The sequence below is a fragment of the Pseudophryne corroboree genome, chromosome 3 (assembly GCF_028390025.1).
Source record: "Pseudophryne corroboree isolate aPseCor3 chromosome 3, aPseCor3.hap2, whole genome shotgun sequence".
NCBI lineage: Eukaryota > Metazoa > Chordata > Amphibia > Anura > Myobatrachidae > Pseudophryne > Pseudophryne corroboree.
This window is the reverse complement of record NC_086446.1, coordinates 5,863,013-5,875,843: the sequence shown is the minus strand read 5'-3', so window position 1 is coordinate 5,875,843 and position 12,831 is coordinate 5,863,013. Positions and strand designations below refer to the sequence as shown.

Here is a 12,831-nt window from a genome sequence, read left to right as displayed (position 1 = left end):
CTTCGCGAGAATCTTCTGCAACAGGGCCCGTTCGTCTATCAGGACTTAACGTGGCTACGTTTGGACGGCATGGAAGTTGAATGGCTGATTCTAGCCACGAGAGGGATTCCTGACAAGGTCATCCCGACTATGATCCAAGCCAAGAAGGTGGTAACGTCTAAACATTACAACCGTATTTGGAAGAAATGCGTCTCTTGGTGTGAGAGCAGAAATTATTCTGCGGTGGAATTTCACCTGGGACGTTTCAGATTTTGGCCTTATCCATTTTCTTTCAGAAACAATTGGCTTCTCTCCCTGAGGTCCAGACGTTCTTGAAAGGTGTTCTGCACATCCAACCTCCCTTTGTGACTCCCACGGCACCTTGGGATCTCCGTGTGGTGCTGCAGTTCCTCCAATCGGACTGGTTTGAACCGTTACTGGAGGTGGACGTAAAATATCTTACATGGAAGACCGTCACACTGTTGGCCTTGGCTTCAGCAAGATGTGTGTCAGAGCTGGGGGCTTTGTCTCACAAAAGTCCCTATTTAATTTTCCATGAGTACAGAGCTGAACTCAGAACTCGTCAGCAATTTCTTCCTAAAGTGGTGTCCACTTTTCACATCAACCAACCTATTGTGGTTCAGGTTGTCACCGACACCTCTGCTACTTCAAAGTCTTTGGATGTTGTGAGGGCTTTGAAGGTGTATGTGAAAAGAACAGCTTGTCACAGAAAGACGGACTGTTTGTTCTTTATGATCCCAATAAGATTGGGTGTCCTGCTTCAAAGTAGACAATTGCACACTGGATCAGACTTACTATCTATCATGATTATTCCACGGCAAGTTTGCTGTGTCCAAAATCTGTACAGGCCTACTCTACTAGGTTGGTGGGTTCTTCCTGGGCGGCTGCCCGGGGTGTCTCGGCTTTACAGCTTTACTGAGCAGCTACTTGTTAAGGTTCGAACACGTTTGCTAAGTTCTACAAGTTCGATACTTTGGCCTCTGAGGACCTTCAGTTTGGTCAATCAGCTCTGCAGGATCCTCCGCACACCCTCCCATACTGGGAGCTTTGGTACATCCCCATGGTACTAAATGGACCCCAGTATCCTCTAGGACGTAAGATAAAATAGGATTTTAATTACCTACCAATAAATCCTTTTCTCGTAGTCCGTAGAGGATACTGGGCGCCTGCACGGTGCTTCGTTCTTCCTGCACTGTTACTTGGTTAAGTATTGTTGGTTCAGCTGTTGCTGTTCCTCTTGTGTGTGCTGGTTTGGAATCTCACCACTATCCTTAGCTATCCTTCTCTCAAAGTATGTCCGTCTCCTCGGGCACAGTTTCCTAGACTGAGTCTGGTGGGGGGGGGGGGGGTATGGAGGGAGGAGCCAGCTCACACTAACAAATTCTTAAAGTGCCTATGGCTCCTAGTGGACCCGTCTATACCGCATGGTACTAAATGGATCCCCAGTATCCTCTACGGACTACGAGAAAAGGATCTACCGGTAGGTAATTAAAATCCTAATTTTGGTTCCAAAAGGCAATGAGTAAGTAAAAGCTATGCAGCTTGCCAGTCTGTTATGCCTAGAATATCACTCATTGCATGGGGTTATATATACTGATTGTATATTAAGTATGCTAATTATTATGCACTTAACTGTGTGTGTGTGTGTGTGTGTGTGTGTGTGTGTGTGTGTGTATGTGTATATATGTGTACATATATATATATATATATATATATATATGTATGTATGTGTGTATATATATATATATATATATATATATATTAAAAAAGACAATACCCTTATCTCACGCTGTATAGGATTAAGCAGCACCTCTAGAAAAATCACCCTGCTAGTGGGTGATAGAAATAATGCTATAGGTACAATATTCAGAGGGCGCACAGCAATACCGTTATTCGAAGTGAAATTCTATACCAGCATGACCCGGAAAACAATTAATTTAATAAAACAATAATGTTTAAAATGTTGTACAATAATTCATAAATGCAATGTTCACTTGTACAATAAATCCATAAAACAGTATTTCATAGTACGATGTTTTTCATAAAACCAAATGCGTTTCATCCGCTATGGACTTCATCAGGGGTACAGGTCGTAGCTGGTGTTGTCAATTAAGGAAAAAGAGGAAAGAACAAAAGAGCAGACATAACATCAATTGGTATCACATTATTTTGGTATTACATTTTTTTTTCCTTACAGATTTATATATATCAGGGCTGGCCAAACCGGTCCTCGAGATCTACCAACAGTTCACATTTTCCAGACTACCTAGCTGGTGCACAGGTGTAGTCATTACTAATTAAGATGTGCTGCATTCATTCCTAACTGACAATTCTACAGATCTGCAGGAGGCCTGGAAAACATGCACTGTTGGTAGATCTCGAGGACCGGTTTGGCCAGCCCTGATATATATCATCCAATACTATCCAAAAGAGGACTTTGACAATTCATAATTTTTACAACAAAACTTTTATAAAGCATTGAACGAGGAGAAGACTCTCCAGATTCTTTGCTAGGCATTGAAAGAAGAAGATACTCTCCAATTTCTTTATGGCCCATAAGGGTCCTATTTATATATATTTATTGAGGATCCTCTTTTGGATAGTATTGGATATGTATAAATCTGTAAGGAAAAAAAATGTGATACCAATTGATGTTATGTCTGCTCTTTTGTTCTTTCCTCTTTTTCCTCCATTGACAACACCAGCCATGACCTGTACCCCTGATGAAATCCATAGCGGACGAAACGCGTTATATTTTATGAAAAATATCGTACTATGAAATACTGTTTTATGGATTTATTGTACAAGTGAACATTGCATTTATGAATTATTGTACAACATTTTAAACATTATTGTTTTATTAAATTGTTTCCGGGTCATGCTGGTATAGAATTTCATTTGAATAACGGTATTGCTGTGCGCCCTCTGAATATTGTACATATATATATATATATATATATATATATATATATATATATACAAACAAATATAGAAAACCACAGCACTTGCCACCCCAGAAGCAGAGTGCAGTGTCTGCACTCACCACTCATAGGGTGGGGTGCATGCAGCCCATGGCCACCTCCCCAAATACATACAAATAGAGAATTCAGCACTCACCATAGCAAGCTCACTTGTCCTCACAACATCAATAAATAAATGATGGGGGTTTAGTTAGTGAATTGGCCAATGCACGGACGCCTGCATACCGCTCCACGGTACCCCATCTTCATGCAGGTCCTACACTATCACAAAGCCTTAAGAATTAAAACCTGGCAACTGTATCACATATAATATAACTGAAAATATGTCCACTAAGTTTAATGTAGGCCTGCCACATATCTAGTGGCTTTTAAAGGCATACTAGTCACCTGACACAGCCGATAAATTACTAAGGAGCAGCTGACACAGGTTTAGAACGATTGAGATTACACAGGGGTGCATGACAAGGCCTGTGACCATGGTTAATAAGAGTTAACCAAAGATTAACAGCACTCGCCACCCCAGAAGCGGGGTGCAGTGTCTGCACTCACCACCCTATGAGTGGTGAGTGCAGACACTGCACCCCGCTTCTGGGGTGGCGAGTGCTGTGGTTTTCTATATTTGTTTGTATAGTATGGGGTTAATCTTTGGTTAACTCTGATTTACCATGGTCACAGGCCTTTTCATGCACCCCTGTGTAATCTCAATCGTTCTAAACCTGTGTCAGCTGCTCCTTAGTAATTTATCAGCTGTGTCAGGTGACTAGTATGCCTTTAAAAGCCACTAGATATGTGGCAGGCATACATTAAACTTAGTGGACATATTTGCAGTAATATTATATGTGATACAGTTGCCAGGTTTTAATTCTTAAGGCTTTGTGATAGTGTAGGACCTGCATGAAGGTGGGGTACCGTGGAGCGGTATGCAGGCTTCCGTGCATTGGCCAATTCACTAACTAAACCCCCATCATTTATTTATTGATGTTGTTGTGAGGACAAGTGAGCTTGCTATGGTGAGTGCTGAATTCTCTATTTGTGTATATATATATATATATATATATATATCTCCGTTCAGGCCTTGAAGACCTAGAGAAACTAAATCTGGGTTTTTACATTTCTAATATACTGTTCTCTGTCAACCACCTTCTCCTGAATAACACTGTGCTCATTTCCAAAGCTGAAGTCACCCCCTTCTCCCCTTCTTTCAACTCCTAGTCTCAAGTTGTGTTGACAACATCTCTCCTTTATCTTCCAAATCCGTTGTCTGGGTGTCATTCTTTACTCTCCCAAACCTGCCACATGTACCTCCGTGATATCCCCAGGATCAGGTCCTTTCACACTCTGGAAGCCACTATAACTGTCATTAAAACCTTTAACTCTCATCGAGATTACTGTAGCCTAGTCATCCACCACAGCCTACTGAGCTCCCACCTTGCATTCTTCAATGTGTCCTCATCACCACTGCCTGTCTCATTTTCCTATCTCACCGATTTACTTCTGCTGTCCTCCTTTGCCCCACTGTCTCCGTCATATACAGAATATATATCAAACTTATCTCACTTCCCTACAGAGCCCTCAACCACTATTCTCTTCCCTACATCTCCAGTCTAATCTTTACACGTTCCCTCCTGTCCTCTTCATTCTACCAGTGACTGTGACCTCTCCTCCCAGATCACTGCTTCCACCTTCAGCTTTTCTCCTGTACTGTTCCCAAACTCTGCCATGCCTTCCCTATCAGACCATCATCTAAACACTTCTCTGTGAGTTACAAATGGTACCATGAAACATCTTGGGCATACCCCTTAGATGGCAATTTTGGGACCTTTCATCATCATCATCATCATCTATATCATAAAATTAATCTTATTACATGGAAATGTTAATGCTTCTATATATTGTTTTTCTATACTCAGCAGTTGGACACCTCAGCAGGAATATCTCAGAAGAATATCTCCATTTCTCCTCAGATGGTGAAATCAAAGATAACCTCACACAAGATGTTCATGGAGAAAACTCTATTACTCCATCTGGTCCCACTTCTCATGGAGAATGTTCCCTTGATAACTCAGATATTGGTATATCTATTGCAGCTCTTAGAGTAGATATGACTTTGCCTTCTTCTATAGATACCAAATATTTTACACTGAACACAAAGTGTATTACCCATCCCCCAGCTAAGGCAGGTGAGAGGCAGTTTTCATGTTCTGAGTGTGGGAAATGCTTTAAACGAAAACAGATTCTTTTTAGACATCAGAGAATTCACACAGGTGAAAAACCATTTTCATGTTCTGAGTGTGGGAGATGTTTTAAACAAAAAGGACATCTTATTATACATCAGAGTATTCACACAGGTGAGAGGCCATTTCCATGTTCTGAGTGTGGGAAATGTTTTAGACAGAAATCAAATCTTGTTACACATCAGAAAACTCACACAGATGAGAAGCCATTTCCATGTTCTGAATGTGGGAAATGCTTTAGAGATAAATCGCATCTTGTTAGACATCAGAGAAGTCACAGAGGTGAAAAACCATTTTCATGTTCTGAGTGTGGGAAATGTTTTAGAGATAAATCAGATCTTGTTAAACATCAGAGAAGTCACACAGGTGAGAAACTGTTTCCATGTTCTGAGTGTGGGAAATGTTTTAGCGATAAATCAGATCTTATTAAACATCAGAGAAGTCACACAGGTGAGAAACCGTTTCCATGTTCTGAGTGTGGGAAATGTTTTAGACAGAAATCAGGTCTTGTTAAACATCAGAGAAGTCACACAGGTGAGAAACCGTTTCCATGTTCTGAGTGTGGGAAATGTTTTAGAGATAAATCAGATCTTGTTAAACATCAGAGAAGTCACACAGGTGAGAAACCGTTTCCATGTTCTGAATGTGGGAAATGTTTTAGAGATAAATCGCATTTTGTTAGACATCAGAGAAGTCACACAGGTGAGCAACCATTTCCATGTTCTGAGTGTGGGAAATGTTTTAGAGATAAATCACATCTTATTAAACATCAGAGAAGTCACACAGGTGAGAAGCTATTTCCATGTTCTGAGTGTGGGAAATGTTTTAGACAGAAATCACTTCTTGTTAGACATCAGAGAATTCACACAGGTGAGAAACCATTTCCATGTTCTGAGTGTGGGAAATATTTTAGAGAGAAATCAGATCTTGCATTACATCAGAGACGTCACACAGGTGAGAAGCCATTTCCATGTTCTGAGTGTGGGAAATGTTTTAGACGGAAATCAATTCTTGTTATACACCAGAGATGTCACACAGGTGAGAAACCGTTTCCATGTTCTGAGTGTGGGAAATGTTTTAGACAGAAATCAGATCTTATTAAACATCAGAGAAGTCACACAGGTGAGAAACCGTTTCCATGTTCTGAGTGTGGGAAATGTTTTAGACAGAAATCAGATCTTCTTAAACATCAGAGAAGTCACACAGGTGAGAAACCATTTCCATGTTCTGAGTCTGGGAAATGTTTTACATTGAAATCAAATCTTGTTACACATCACAAAACTCTCAGGGTTTTAAAGCCATTTCCATGCCCTGAGGGCAGTTAATGCAGTCCAATTTCACGCTGCCTGAGGAAGCAGACCGTAACATGCGTTGCTCTTGGACACCACACAGATTATTGATTTAAAAAATTTTGTTTTATTTTTGTTTAAATTTCTAATTGTTTTAAACCTAAATGTTATTTTATCTTTCTGAAGTGGGGTACACTGGTATTCCACAGGGAATACATCGGGGGTGTAAAGTTGGATGTTGATCCGAGGTACCAACAGGCTAAAGCTTTGACTGTTCCCAGGATGCACTGCACCGCCTCCTCTATAACCCTGCCTCCGGGCACTGGAGCTCAGTTTGTAAGTTGGTACCTGCAGTGCAGGTCGACTAACAAGTGGGGCTGCGCTACGCAGCCCTGAAAAGCTTTTTTAAGAAGACTTCAAGGGCTGCAGCACTGTTTAATGTCATTTTGACATTCTGTGCTGCTGCTGCTGCTGCATACTCCCATGGCTGGGTTCCCGGGTACTTGCAGCGGAGGCGCACCGGTCTTCAGGCACACCACTGCTGATGCTCTCCTGAATTGCGTGGCTGCACATCAGGGAGGAGGTAAGAGGGTCCCCCAGGTGGGACCCACCGGTAAATCGCGGTCCGTTCGCAGTCCCAGGAGATGGACCGTGCTGCTGGCGTGGACACTGTACTGCACAGGGACCCCACTATATCCACCAGGGCAGGGAGCACAGGTCGGATTTACTAAAACTCCGTTTTACATTGGCTCCACAGTACCCGGTGGTGAGGACCAGCAGAGGGGATAATCCGCTGACCTGTAGCCCCTCCCACAGCTCCGTGCGCCATGTACTGCTGGTTTTCCCGCCCTGGAGCTGCATTTCCTCCTCCCTCACTCCCTGACAGGGAGTCTGGCGCCATCTTTACACTAATAGCTGGGCTGATCTCCGGGACTGCAGGGCAAGGTCTCTGTAAAGCCGCCTGTCTCATCAGCGCTGTGCATTTACAGGACACCTAAGTATTCTACATGTCATTTTAGACAGTGTTAGTTATGAACAAGTGTACTGCTATATGAATATTTAGTACAAGTATTCTGTGATCTATATCCAGTAGTTAATGTGCATTGTTATATCTGTATCCATACATATCTATATGTATTTTTACTAGTCTAGTGCAGTTTTATTGTTTATCTGTAATAACTTCTGCATTGTACCTGTGACTGAGTGTGCCTGTAGCTGCTGTGTGGATTCCATTCTCTTGTATATCACTACTTGCTATCACTATATTCTGTACCCTGGGGGGCTAGGTGCGTCAGGGTCTCATTTATTTATATATAGTACTACACAGTATATCCTGTTAGGTGTTTTTACTGTGTGTCTCCATCGCCTTATACCGCTTTAATCGTCTGTTTGTGCCCTGTATTTCCTGTCACATAACACAGGGTTATTTTCAGGTGATATATAGATGAGCGATCTCCAAGCGCTGCTATACACAGTTCAGGTTCGTATATCCCCGTACTCAAAAAGAAAACATAATACAAGATCCATCCATTAGCAGATTTCAAAATCTTTTTAATCAATCCTGAATCTTGCCACTGGAAACTGACCTGTTAAAAAAAAAAATGCATTCCCATAAAGGTTTCTTTAAGACTTCATGTAACATCAAACTCCTAATGTGGGGCCCATCTGAACACGGCTTACATTTTTAATTAGCCCTATGTGCACCAAAAGGTATCTTTGGGTCCTTGCTTGTAAATGGACTCTCTATCTTCCCCACAGATGGCACCACCATATTCGATAGGACAGCAGATCGTTTTAAAATATATATTCCAATAATATCTTAGGTAAAAATGGTCAGGCGTACCCGAGACAGGCTCGTGCCTCCAAAACCACTAAGCCCGAAACGAAACAATCTTGGGCCATCCGTCAGCCTGCTTCCAAACAAGACAAGCCTGCTGAATGAGTGGGTGGACCTCCCTCTGGGGGACCCCAGGGTGGGAGGCTGACTTCTGTTGTTCGCCCAGGTCTGGTTGAAGACCACTTTGGATGCCTGTGTGCGAGAAGTTTTCTCTCACGGGTATATATTCTCTTTCAAGAAACGCCCCTTCACCAGTTCTGCATGATGGTTATCCATGCGGACCCGTTGAAACTGCAAGCTCTCCACTTGGTTGTACAATCCCTCCTGGACACAGGAGTGGAAGTGCCGGTACCTCTGTCCCAGAGCGGCAGGGGATACTATTCGACCCTGTTTCTAGTTCCGAAGCCAAATGGGTCCTTCCGGCCTATACTCAACCTCAAATCATTGAACATATTTGTGAGTGTCCAAATTCCGTATGGAAACTGAGCTGTATTGTATTGGCCATGGAACCCGAAGACTATATGGTATCCCTGGATATACAGGATGCTTACCTGCATATACCTATTGCCTTATCACATCAGCAATATCTGCAGTTTGCTATTATCAATTCCAGGCTACCATTTGGACTGACGACGGCTCCTCGGATCTTCACCAAGGTCATGGCCGTGATGACGGCTCATCTCCGCCGTCAGGGAATCAGAATCCTGCTGTATCTGGACAACTTGCTGATCCTGGTGAACTCCCGAGATGTTCTCCTCAGTTATCTGGAACTGACGTCCAATTCCTACAAGCCCACGGGTGGCTCATCAACTGGAAAAAGTCCTCGCTGGTCCCTGCTCGGAGCATGGTGCACCTGGGGGCACTACTGGACACACACAAACAGAGATTGTTTCTGGCTCTGGAGAAAGTCCTGAAACTTTAGGACAGGATTAGATACTTCCTCTCTCACCCAAGAGTGACGATACACTCGACGAATCAAGTACTAGGCCTCATGGTGTCGGCTTTCGACATGGTGGAGTACGCTCAATTTCATTCCCGCCCTCTGCAGAGGTTAATCCTATCCAAGTGGGACGGCCTGCCTCATCGGATCAGGTCTCATATGATCTCCTTGACTCCGGCAGTTCGTCTGTCACTAAGCTGGTGGCTACAGGACCAGCAGTTGAGCAGGGGCTGTCCCTTCTGGATCTCCAACTGGGTCCTCCTGACAACGGACGCCAGTCTGCGAGGTTGGGGTGTGGTGTTGGAGCAACACTCTCTCCAGGGTCGGTAGACCAGGGAGGAATCTCTCCCGATAAACATTTTGGAATTGAGGGCAGTGTTCAATGCGCTGATGCTTGCCCTGCCTCTGGTACAGAACAGGCTTGTTCAAGTACAATCAGACCACTCCACCACGGTGTCGTACATAAATCATTAAGGTGGCACTCAAAGCCACATGGCAATGCTGGAAGTATCAAAAATCCTCCATTGGGAGGAATGCCATCTGCCAGCAATATCGGCAGTGTTCATTCCCAAAGTCCTCAACTGTGAAGTGGATTTCCTCAGTCATCAGGATGTTCATGCTGGAGAGTGGAGTCTTCATCAGGAAGTCTATCAACTCCTAGTGGACAAGTGGAGCCTACGAGATGTAGACCTGTTGGCGTCTCGACACAATTAGAAAGTTCCAGCCCTCGGATCAAGAACCAGGGATCCTCAAGCAGCATTCGTGGACACACTGGCAATTCCATGGAACTTTCGGCTGCCATGCGTGTTCTCTCCAGTGCCACTCCTGCCCAGGGTACTATAGAAGTTCAAGTAAGGAGAAATACTACTTCTAGTCGCTCCAGCGTGGCCCAAACGGCATTGGTTCTCAGACCTGCAGGGTCTATTGATAGAGCGTCCTCTTCTACTTCCTCAATGCCCAGACCTCCTCGTTCAGGGCCCTTGTGTCTACCCGGACCTGGCTAGACTGGCTTTGCCGGCGTGGCTCTTGAAGCTTCACTCCTGAGAGCCAAAGAATTCTCAGAGGCGGTTATCCAAACTGCTAAAGGCCCGCAAACCGGCTTCTGCACGGATTTATTATAGGGTCTGGAATTTTTACTTCACCTGGTGTGATGCTAAGAATTACAATGCTTCCAAGTTTAGTACTTCCAGACTTCTGGCTTTTTTGAACAAGGCCTGGATTTAGGATTTTGTCTCGCCTCCCTCAAGGTTCACATCTGCCTTGTCGGTGTGGTTTCAGAGAAAGATTGCATCTATACCTGACGTTCATACCTTCACTCAGGGTGTACTGTGGATTCAGCATCCCTATGTCCCTATGGGGGTTTGTCTGTGGTCCTGAAGGCCCTGCAAGAGTCTCCATTTGAACCTCTTGAATCAGTGGAGCTTAAATGGCTCACAGCCAAGGTCCTATTTCTGCTGGCTATTGCCTCTGCTAGACAGGTGTCAGACTTAGGAGCTTTGTCCTGTCATCCACCCTTTTTGATTTTTCATCATGACCGTGCAGTTCTTAGAACTCGCCCAGGTTATCTACCTAAGGTGGTGTCATCTTTCCACCTGGTTCCGGCCTTTAACTCTTCTGGATTGTCCTATGTGGAGAGGACTGCCTCCATTAGGTCAGATACCCTTTTTGTACTGTTTGTTTTTCACAAACGTGGCTGGCTTGCGAACAAGCAAACCTTGGCCAGATGGATTAGAATTGTGATTGTACATGCTTATGTATTGGCTGGTCGTCCGGTTCCTGCTGCTATTAAAGCACATTCTACTCTGTTGGACCTTCGTGGGCGGCCCGCCGTGGCGCATCCGGGTCCTCAGTGAACATGTTCATTAGGTTCTATGCCTTTGATACTTCCGCCTCCCAGGATGCTTCCTTTGGACGCCGTGTTCTTGTGCCCACTACGGTTCGCCCCCTCCCATGAGGAACTGCTTTAGGACATCCCCAATGTAGGCCCTGTGGAATCCCAGTGTACCCCGCTGCAGAAAAGGAGATTTATGGTAGACTTACCATAGTTAAATCTCTTTCTGCGAGGTACACTGGATTCCACAGGGCGCCATCTGCCATCTCTTACCTGCTGCTGCAATGGACTGGTTAACGAAATTGAGCTCCAGTGTGCAGAGGCGGGGTTATAGAGGAGGCGGTGCAGTGCATCCTGGGAACATTCAAACCTTTAGCCTGTTTGTGTCTCGGATCAAGATCCAACTCTACACCCCCGGTGTATTCCCTGTGGAATCCAGTGTACCCCACAGAAAGAGATTAAACTATGGTAACTCTTACCATAAATTTCCTTTTCAATTGCTGTTTTTAATAATATTATGCTGTGAAGTCTTTAGTGTTTCTTATTTTGATCATTTTGTGCATTAATAACGTGAGTATATTATAGGAGCTCTTCATTTCAGGACTGAACAGTGTATCATTTACGATTTGTTAATGTAAAATACAGTTGTTATTGTCTGAACTTACAGGAGTATCAATCATCCATGACAAGGCTATTCAATTATATTAAACCCATGTACTTAGTTGCACGATGGTGGTCCAGTCCGATCGTGTGGTTCCAGAGCACAAAAGAGCGATTCATTCCTAGTAGCATAAAAATATAAGTACAAGTACCACCAATTACAGTCTTTGCCCGGGGCAGCGTGGTACAATGTATACACAGCAAACAATATAGAAGTACCCTAGTAACACACAGTACAGTTTAGGTAAGTTGGTCACTACACCACAGGTTACAGCAGGGGTGGCCAACCAGTCAGAGGCAAAGAGCCAGAAAAGATCTGTAGTCAAGGCCACACACACTACTGAGCCTCATTTTGACTTGTTTTAAGGACATTACATCAAAGTTGGATCAGCCTGTAGTGTGTTTTTCCGCTTTCATTTTGAGGGTGACTCCAAATCCAGACCTCTGTGTTAATAAATTTGATTTCCATTGATAATTTTTGTGTGATTTTGTTGTCAGCACATTCAACTATGTAAAGAACAAAGTATTTAATAAGACTATTTAATTCATTCAGAACTAGGATGTGTTATTTTAGTGTTCCCTTTATTTTTTTGAGCAGTATATTTACCAGCCAAACCGTAACTATATGCCGGGCTGAATAAAACAGACATCCATGAGATCACTTCCAAAATCACATATATTCATACAAGTATATACAGTGCAATATTTACACAGGAAATTATATTATGTCATAAAGAAAACAAACGCTGATATACAATAATGTATGATATTGAAATGGAATATTTACGTATATGAAAAATAATAAATATACAGAAAACTTCATTATTGTACTTCATTCAAATGTAATATTTGACTTTAAATACGAATAATCCGCAATCAATCAAATCGCTCGCTAACGATCGTATACAACCGAGTGGTACGATTTGTGACCTATGTACACTCAGTTTCAGATATATACAGTGCTGTGTAAATGTTTTAGGCAGATGTGGAAAAAATGCTGCAAAGTAAGAAAGCTTTCATAAATAGAAGTAATAGTTTATTTTTCTAAATTAACAAAAT

At 43.1% G+C, this 12,831-nt stretch overlaps 1 protein-coding gene across 1 annotated transcript in view; it reads left to right on the top strand.

Annotated features, from left to right (window-relative positions):
* Positions 1 to 12,594, top strand: part of LOC135056932 (uncharacterized) — a 227,017-nt gene extending 214,423 nt beyond the window's left edge. Inside the window, exon 21 of the mRNA XM_063962712.1 lies at positions 4,892 to 12,594. Within this exon, the coding sequence (XP_063818782.1) occupies positions 4,892 to 6,540 (1,649 nt within the window). The 3' untranslated portion in view covers positions 6,541 to 12,594. The remainder of the gene's footprint in view (positions 1 to 4,891) is intronic.
* The last annotated feature ends 237 nt before the right edge of the window (positions 12,595 to 12,831 follow it).